The sequence below is a fragment of the Penicillium samsonianum genome (assembly GCF_028829775.1).
Source record: "Penicillium samsonianum strain IBT 33392 chromosome Unknown utg000007l_segment0_segment0, whole genome shotgun sequence".
Taxonomy (NCBI): Eukaryota; Fungi; Ascomycota; class Eurotiomycetes; order Eurotiales; family Aspergillaceae; genus Penicillium; species Penicillium samsonianum.
This window is the reverse complement of record NW_026643265.1, coordinates 5,516,491-5,525,653: the sequence shown is the minus strand read 5'-3', so window position 1 is coordinate 5,525,653 and position 9,163 is coordinate 5,516,491. Positions and strand designations below refer to the sequence as shown.

The window sequence follows — 9,163 nt, the reverse complement described above, 5'->3', positions numbered from 1 at the left end:
TTTTAGGTTTGTCTCTGGGCATTTATCCGGATGAGCCTTATCGTGGCCCTTCTGAAGAGTATTAAAAGATGAATAAAGACTCTTTAGCTGTAAATAAGTGATAACGCACTCTAGGGTTGTTTGGCGATCGCCCGTTTTGTCTTAGGCAATAACTCATTGATCGGTGTACGGCTATTACCAATATAGCTCTGCCGTAACTAAAAGTCCGTGACCTAGAATAGCTTAGCTCGTATCGGATATATTTTCCCGGAATCAAATCATAAGAGTGAGTTGTGACAGAAATCTGGCAGTACGACAACGTATGGACAAAAACAGATATATGTAAATCTCTAACTAACTAAAAATGACAAAACCCGCGTTTTCAAAAATATGTGCGGACATCGATAACTAACTGTATTATACACTTTGTATGGTATGCTTGGTACCAGTTGTCACATGATTTTCTGGGTATTATACCTTGTTTCCACCATATATCCAATCCTAGTATTCGACATATGTGTCAAGCCGATTTCGAGAACGTACAGACACTATGAACATACTCCCAAATCCAGGATGATGATTGTCTTTCTTTGGCGGAGAATAGATCAAAAGTCTAGACCCTGTTGGTAAGCCTAGTTTCTAGGACAACCCTATGAACCGTTGCAGCTACGATAAGAATGTGACGAAGGGTGAAAATATTTCTATAGTTACTATGTATTTTGGATTTTGGCTTTTAATTGCATCAATAAACGACTGGCCCTAAATTTTAAACCGTTGGAACTTCGATGATGGTTATTGTTATACTCTAAAATGTATACGAACAGTTCTGCGATATGCGAGTGCAAAAAGGTACAATGAATCACCTGACGTGCTGTATCACCAATATGGTTGCTTTCATGGTGTAAGTTACTAAGTCAGGTCGGAAATAAGGCATGGCAAACGTCAAAACGAGAAATTGCTCTGGGGCCCACGAAGAAGTTGACAGGAGTGCAGTGTGTGTTTTGAGAGCCTGCTGCACCACTCTGGGAGAGGACAAATTCCACTTATTCAGCTGGTGGCCAGACCAAGATAATTATTACATCGGTGCTTGATCCTGACAGTTATAGATAGTTCAAAAAACTAGCAAAGTAGTTTCAGTAGCTGACCTACCTACAAACTCAATCTTAATTAAGCTTCTACCAGCTTATTCAAACCTTAATTCTCTAGTCACCATTGTTGTAGTTAACTTCTACCAATCCATCTAAATCTTAATTATCCCCATATGTGTTAGTAATCCCAATGTTTATTATCTTTGTCCAACTATTTCTGGGGAAAGGGGTCGAAGTTGGATTCAGCAATTTCCCATGCTAGGCCTATCGATCCACTGTCTTAGATACTACAAACGATTATCACACTCTACCTCGACCCATATGTAGAGTGAATGAGTAGAACTTTCACCCCTATACATATATCTAGTTGTCTAGATGGGTGACATTATGAATTAGACCAGTAAATAGTACTTATAAATAAAGATTCATGAAATGAGGCAATCGATGTTAACTTGAGAAGAAGCTATGCTATGTTGAATGAACGGTAAGAGCCGAGTATTGTAAATGAGTGTTTAGTGAAAGCTATGTTGAATAGCGATAAAGTAGGAAACTAGAAAAGAATCAATAAAAGGGCCCCACTTTGAGTGATGTAATGAAGCGACCTCAATAGTCATCTCCACGACTGATCACTTCCTTGCATGATTCTCGCAACAGGATGGTCTAGAAATGTTAGCATCGCGGCTTAGTTTATGTGGAAGAAGGCCCACAAACATGTTCAAACTGTGCGGAATACGATCCTTTGACGTCCATCAGAGGCTGATAAACCTCAACATACCCATTAGACACAAGGTTGTTCATCTGTTCACTGTAAGTATATGATTCCCATGGTAGAACGATGAAAACTCACACCAGCCAGATAACGTTCGACGCCAAGCCGTTCAAGATACCGGCGACAGAATACAAGTGAGCCAAAATTTTCGTTAATTTTCTGATAGAGGGATTTGGCGCTGGCGAGGTGCGATGTGATCCTTTTTGGTGCAGATGGGTCTTTACCATACCCATAGACCCCAGGCTAAAGAAATGCGTGAGTATGTGACGAGTGCAGGGAAGAAGGATAAAACATACCCCATCAAAGAGATAACCACGACCGGTTGTCCCGAAGGTCTCGACAGCAAATATCTCCCCCGCTTCCATCTTGGTGTTGTCATTGTTCTTGACAAATGGTATAGATTTCCCGGCGTGAATGCGATATTGCTCAATATTGTGGCCAGTGATGCCGCGCACCGCCTTGACAGGAAACGTCCGACCATTGACTTCAACCTCGTAGCTCTCCATCGCTTCCTGTATGGCAGCGCTGACATCGCTAATACGGACATCGACCCCCGCATTCTAGGAGTGGTCAGCGGTAAGTCTAGCATAAGAAGCAAGGAGTATTTACCTTGATGCCAGTATTTGTCGCGTCCTTGACAGCAGCAAGCAGATTATCATAGGTTGGATCAAATGACATTGTGAAAGCACTGTCAACAATCCAGCCGTTTATATGAACACCAAAATCGACCTTCATGACATCGCTTGAGTCGAGGACCACATCCTTTTGGCCTGGGTTCGGCGTGTAGTGTGCAACACAATTGTTGAGTGACAGACCAGTGGGGAAGCCCAGTCCGGATATGAGACCTTGTCCAGTATCAAGGCCAGCATTATCGAGCAACGCTCTAACGCCATCTTCGATTCCCACAGCAATCTCGGTGAGGGTCTGACCTGGACGCACGCTCTCTTGCGTCCAGCGTCGGACTTGTCGGTGTACCTCCGCAGCCTTCCGATAGTCATTCAAAACGGAGTCATCTTCGATGTGATGACGAGACTGGTGTCGGATTTCCTCGGCAGTTGTGCGGGCCGTATTTTCGGCCACAGACTCATAACTTTGAGTCTCGCCATGTGGATACCGGCGATCAGGGAAGAGATCGGCAAGAGGAATTCGCGGGGGTGAAGATTGCTTCAACACAGAAGACTTCTTCTTAGGGCGCTTTCGTTTCTTCTTCGAATTCGTTGAGGGTGCAGGTTGCGAATTCAACGACAGGGTAAGAGTGCAGGGGACATTGTCGCGGTCGGCATCGTCATCGCCATCTCCTTCTCCAAGTGTGCCATCACCATCCCGGGACCAATGGGCGCCCCGTGGTTCCCCACCAGTGGCATTCGCCTTGGTTGAGCTGGGAGGAGCATCTGCCAAATGTCAGCCGACTTCGATGGAGATCGATTGTTGTGTGACTTACCACCGCCTCCTTGGCTCTCATTCTCAGCTGTTTTAGAGCCCATATCGACATGAAGAAAAGTAACTCTGCGATAATGGAGGGACTGTAAAACCTTTGGAATGGATTATTTGGAAGTAAGCAAAATTCGACCGTCAACGTGGGGGCCGTCCCCTTTGTGATGTTTGTGGAATTTGCTATGTTTGTAGTGTTTGCCATGTTACCAGGGTTGTTGTCCCGAGTCATTGCTCGCTCCCTTCAACCTTCCATCGACAAAGCAATTGATGTCTCCCGAGGTCCCTTGCTTCAATTATCTTGTTCTCTTACTTTTATTTTGCCACATTAAATTGACCCCATTGCCTGATACTACATATAGCTTCGAGGTTTTAACTTGCGTAACTAAATGGTATCATGTGAGCGTAGACCGAGCATCCCGCCAAACTTCCGGAGGGTATAGCTTTGCCCTTCCAGGGTCAAGTGCTTCCTGAAGAGCTTAAGGATTTTTAGGCTAAATAATCACGTGTGAGTGAAATCAACAATTCATGGAAACATGTGAGGGAGATCGTTAAACGCCTTACTGAAGAGGACCTTAAAGCCAAAACGATTTGTTGAATATAAATATTTCCTTTATAAAGGTGAATCTGTATAGCTACGACCCCGGGGTAAATGAATACATGTACATAGTCATCTTATTCCTGTTATGTTGTAGGTATACATACAGACGATACGATCCATGGATCTACACATATCCTACCTAGGTAGACGCTAGCCTCTTTGTAGAAATGGGCCTTCCCCACATTTTCTGTGATTCGTCATCGACATGCATATCCCACCATCACATTAGCCGACCGACCGACCGATAGTCCGAAACCTCCTCTCAATGTTCATGACACTACTGAATTGTTGACTCCGTCATTGGCATGGGTTCGAATAAAGAAACTTCGCGATCACGGTTTGGTGAGTAACCCGCTGCACAGGGTCGGTCACTCCGCTAATATGTGTAGGCTGTCGCACCTGTCGTGCCCGAAAGGTGAGAAGCTTTCTTGCTGCTCCGTGATCTGCTATTCTGAAGCATGCAATCGCAATTTCACAGGTCAAATGTGACGAAAGACCTGGCAAATGCGGCAACTGTGCTCGATTGCGACTGGTCTGTTCCGGCTATACAACGCCACTAAGGTCTCAACCAACCGGAGGTGAAATAGACCAGGGAGAGTCTGCGAGAGGAAAAAGGACATATCGTTCTTGCACAGCATGTCGTGCTTCGAAGACCAAATGCTCTGGTGAGCGGCCATGCCAAAGATGCCGTTGGAAATGTTCAAACGAATGTGTTTATGCCGAATCCACACAGCCCACTTGGGTGCGTAGAGTCAGCGTGACCTCGACGGGCAACAGGGACTTAACTCCATCCCTGCCCTCCATTCCTCAGCGGTCTTTTGGGCAGATACCATCTATGCAGGATAGTCTGCCAAGCTTAATGGGATCGCCGCCTATACCACAACAGGCTTTCCCACTACTGGAGACCACTGGGAATTCATCATCTCCACTTGATTGGTGAGCTGTGAAGTCTTCCGCTAATTTATGTTGAACTTCTGCTCACTGGCTACAGGTTGGCTACTCATGACCTTCCCAACTCATCAAGAATCACGATGCTAGTCGAAGAGTATTCTAACAACATCCACCCTCTGCGCGCCTTTGCCTTTATGCACAAGCCTTCTTTCCTACAACGATTGGATGGAGATGTTTCAAAAAACTTCGACAATCATGCTCTTTTACATGTGATATGTGCACTCGGAGCCCAGTAAGCCCAACCAAGTCATATCTCGGAAACAACGTCCAATAAGCTCATCACTATTTTCAAGGTTTTATGCTCTGTCATACAGCGAGACGACAACTCCACTTGAGCCCGCTTTCGTCCTTCTTGCGGGCACCCAATGGGCTAAAATTGCCCAGCGACTCATTCTTGAGACCATAGATCGTGTGACCATTGAAAGTTTAATGGTGCGCTCTGCTTGACAGTCAAGCCCACTTCCTTGCCGCAATATAGTCACTAATAAATTAGCAAGGCGGCCGTTCTTCTTCATGATTATGCTGTTCGATTGGGGAACTTCGCAAATGCGTTTATGCTGAGTGGACTTACTACACGCATGACCCAGGGGCTACAGATCAATCTTGAATACAACACCGACATCCTCTGCCAGGATACCGATAACGGTCTTCCAGTCACGGCAAAAGAGTCTCGTCGGCGCTTGATGTGGAGCTGCTACATAATGGATGCGCTTGTTGGCAGCGGAGTAGACCAGCTGACTTTAATGGATGAAAGAGACATCAAGATTCAACTTCCATGCAATGAGCGCAACTTCACTCAGCAAGTCCCCTGCCTCACAGAAACTTTACATGCTGGAAGTTGGCTCAAAATCCTACCGGAAGATTTAGATCCAAAGACTCTGTTGCCTAATATGGGAATAATGGCGTATTTCATTCGACATATCTCAATCCGCAAAAGGGTTTTAAGGTATTTTCAGCATGAAATTTGCCATCCTCATTTCCTCTCTTTTCTTGAAACTTGCTGAAGTTGAACAAGGTATATAAAACATTTAGGAGACGCTATGGTTCCGTGGGACCCTGCATCGGAATTTGCTCTTTTAGATGCGGATTGTCGGGCATGGTATGACTCTCTACCAGCAAGTCTACAATTCACACCCGATGCAATGTACATTCGCAAAGATACTTCGCAATTAGGGGCCCTATGTTTGCTTCATTGCACGTATTATCAAACCATCTGCGACCTATATCGATTAGGTGCCCCTGCGCTTTACAAACTCCGAGCCGCCTTCGACTTCCCTCCTGAACAAGCTGACTTTCTTCGGCATCTTCAACAAGTCCTCTTTGACGCAGCTCGGGCTTTGGCAACTATCATTGGGCAGACAGCTAGGCATGGTCCTCGGATGTTGGCAGACTCCTGGCTTCCCACCATCGCGTATGACAGCTGCCGGATCATGGTATACCATTTGACTCAGATCCTAGATCCACGCTCAGAGAATTCAAAGGCTCTTGCACTAGCTGCAATTCCTCTCCTCCACAGTAATATCAACGCACTGAGGTCAATGGGACCACTCAATGCGATTGCAAGTTCACTCGTTAGTCCACATTCTCTATTTACAACCTCCAACTTGAATGGAACTCTGGATTGCTGATCTACTTCTTGGGGTTCCCAGTCCTCCGCGGCGGAAACAATGCTTGATCGTTCTGGTATTGAGTCCGAAGTGGTCATGCAGAACATCATACCCGATGACCCGTATCAGTCAACTGAGGAGGAAGACATGAGGTAAAGGTAACTGTTTCTTGAATATGGTCTTTACTTGCTAAATGTGAATTACAGTAACGACTTTCGAGAAACTCCAGTTCAAAGTGCGCCAGACTACGTCCTCAATCCGTTGACAATTTTCCGAATGGCACGCAAATCTATACCAGAGCGACATGCCCCGGAAAGGGCGAGCACTGCGTCCGCACCTACTAGTGCCATTTCCGAAAACAGGGTCGACGCTGTTCGTTCCCCTTGCGAAGTTATTAGTGACTCCCAGGCAGACAATGGTCCAGCTGGGCTTAGGGCTGATCAGGCGAGCCTTGAGGAGCTACAAACTTTGTTCATGTCCGATCTTGGATGGGCATGGCAGCCCGCAGACACGGCAGTTGGATCAGGAACGGAGGGAGCTGGACTATTGCCATGGGCAGGTGGATATCCCAACACCCAAACACAACCCTGGTTGCCTGTGTTTCCATTCCCTCAGCAAAGCTGAAGGCGTTTGGGGTACTTTCGCGTAATGGGTGATGTTTATTTACTATTTACCTATGACGATCGCCTTACATTTTGATTTGATAGCATCAACGGTTTGGAACAATATGTATAATTTCATACTCACTGTAGTAGTATTGATACAGCGTTCTACACTTTTACTCCGCGTCCAAGGGACAGACAGGAGGAGTGTCATTAACCTGAATACCTCCGCGTTTCTTCTCCAAAGTATCGTGGTACGGAAGCTTCCATCCTCCTTCTGATTCTGGGGCCGACAGCCAAAGTCGCATCAAATGTCGTCGGCGGGCAGGCCGGCCGTCCTCATCAACCGCCCCAGGTGGATGGTCCGTGTACGCTGTTCGTGCATGGAAGACATGTGTATTACTCAGGAATTGAATATCACCTGGAGCTAGAATCATGTGTAGCGACAGCTCAGCGCAGGTCTTCTCAAATACCTCCAGGGCGTGTTTCTGTTTGTCTGACAAAGGGGGTATACATGCATCAGGCCCTGAGTTGAATCGGGCTAGTGATGTCACGTTCATAGGATCGAATCTTGCGTAGACTCGTGGGCTAGAGCTACCGTTGTCGTTTTCCAGGTAGAATATGCTACCTCGAATCCAGCCTTCTTCGCCTTCGGACGTCTCACCCTTCCGGTCAAAATACCAGTTGGGCTCACATAGTGTTCGTGTCACATCGGGATGCCTCTCCTGTAGGAAATTGAATACATGATGCGTAGACGCAATGTCAGACTCCCCGCCAGACAGAGATTTGGCGATACAAAGGAGCCCAACAAGATCGGCTCCATCCGTGTGGAAGTATTGACTAGTGAGCAAGTTAACTTTTGATCCAACGCCATCCGACATCCAGTATGAGTAGCTACATACCGAGCATTTGTTCGATAAATTCTAACTCTGTCGGTTTGGGTTGGGTCTTCTCCTAAATCCTTGACATGACCGAGGACATGACCACGGCCGTTCTGACTGACGAAGTAGCCTAAGTATGTGCCAAGGCCCATATACGCCGTTGCACACTTCTGGAGATCCCATTTCTGAACAGGAAGTCCTCTAAAGCGAAAGAATCCTTTGCCATTAATCAGGTCTTGTCGAAGCTCTTCCAGCCGCTCGGACAAATTGGGCAAAGGAAACTTCGCCTGTAGACAAGTTAATTTCCACACTTCGTATTCGTCAAATTCTCGCGCATAATCACACCTTTGATATTCCAGTCAAAGGGGCTCCACTCTGTATGAACTGATCTGTAGCATTGCTGATCTCTGTAACCTCCTCTGTGGTGAATTGATGCGTCCAAAGCTCAGGATGCTCGCGATAATCCTCGGGTTTCCATACTGTAGGGCCGGTATGAGTCTTCGGGAAATCGGCGTAGGGCCGAACTTGTGAATATACGGGGGGATGCTGGCCAGATGTTTTGAATCCATCTGGGAACACAGAGAGCTTGATGGGGCGCGACAAAGTCTGTGAACCAGGTTCTTCCACCAGTCCGGGGGCCATGGTCGAACGAGATTGGATGTGAATGAATGATATAACAGTACTCTTATCGAAGAAACCTGATTACCAGTGTCCTCGAAGGAAGATTTTGATCTATCATCAGAAATAGGTATTGACTTATATATATATTATCACTCCGTGTCCCCGTCTGGTGGGATTTCGGTTGCTCGGCTCATCGTGCCGATCGGTTTCGGCCTATCGCTTCATTGTTGGTCGTATCTCCCTCCTGATCTGCATGAAAATTGACTTCCAATTTCTCAAGAATAAGGAGAATACGACCACAGCACCCATTTATTGTGTTCAGACTGCAGGCAACACCTACCCTGGTCTGTATGTAATATGATCCCAATCCGAAACCCGATGGTGGTTTGCTCTCGGCTAACAAGCCAAGATATACCAAAGCTAGCATCACGCAATATACATCCATATAATCGCAAGCTCTGGCAAATCAAAGAGATGAGAAGGGAAATTGATCGGCGCTGTGGCAGTCATATCGAAATTTGAGACTATACATGGATGTATATGCTTAGATCAATGCATGCCCAAGACTCCGATCGAGCTTATGATTGAAGACATTGGATAGATACATTGCTGTATTCCAATTCACTTAGGTCA

The 9,163-nt window shown here is 46.2% G+C and overlaps 3 protein-coding genes across 3 annotated transcripts; 1 reads left to right on the top strand and 2 right to left on the bottom strand.

The window, feature by feature from the left end:
• Positions 1-1,670: 1,670 nt before the first annotated feature.
• N7471_012984 (uncharacterized protein) lies at positions 1,671-3,320 on the bottom strand (the record flags this gene model as incomplete). The annotated part of the gene is made up of 6 exons (XM_057285703.1): positions 1,671-1,727; positions 1,779-1,865; positions 1,915-2,079; positions 2,133-2,396; positions 2,446-3,227; positions 3,278-3,320. 6 exons carry the CDS (start codon positions 3,318-3,320, stop codon positions 1,671-1,673), a joined length of 1,398 nt encoding a protein of 465 aa, XP_057131969.1.
• A 772-nt stretch (positions 3,321-4,092) lies between these two features.
• On the top strand, positions 4,093-7,050 carry N7471_012983 (uncharacterized protein; the record flags this gene model as incomplete). Its single annotated transcript, XM_057285702.1, has 9 exons — positions 4,093-4,210; positions 4,258-4,283; positions 4,347-4,804; positions 4,860-5,051; positions 5,113-5,251; positions 5,317-5,765; positions 5,835-6,390; positions 6,469-6,578; positions 6,633-7,050. Exons 1-9 carry the CDS (start codon positions 4,174-4,176, stop codon positions 7,048-7,050), a joined length of 2,385 nt encoding a protein of 794 aa, XP_057131968.1. The 5' UTR covers positions 4,093-4,173.
• Positions 7,051-7,204: 154 nt separating this feature from the next.
• On the bottom strand, positions 7,205-8,551 carry N7471_012982 (TauD/TfdA family dioxygenase; the record flags this gene model as incomplete). The annotated part of the gene is made up of 3 exons (XM_057285701.1): positions 7,205-7,868; positions 7,931-8,196; positions 8,255-8,551. 3 exons carry the CDS (start codon positions 8,549-8,551, stop codon positions 7,205-7,207), a joined length of 1,227 nt encoding a protein of 408 aa, XP_057131967.1.
• Between the last annotated feature and the right edge of the window lie 612 nt (positions 8,552-9,163).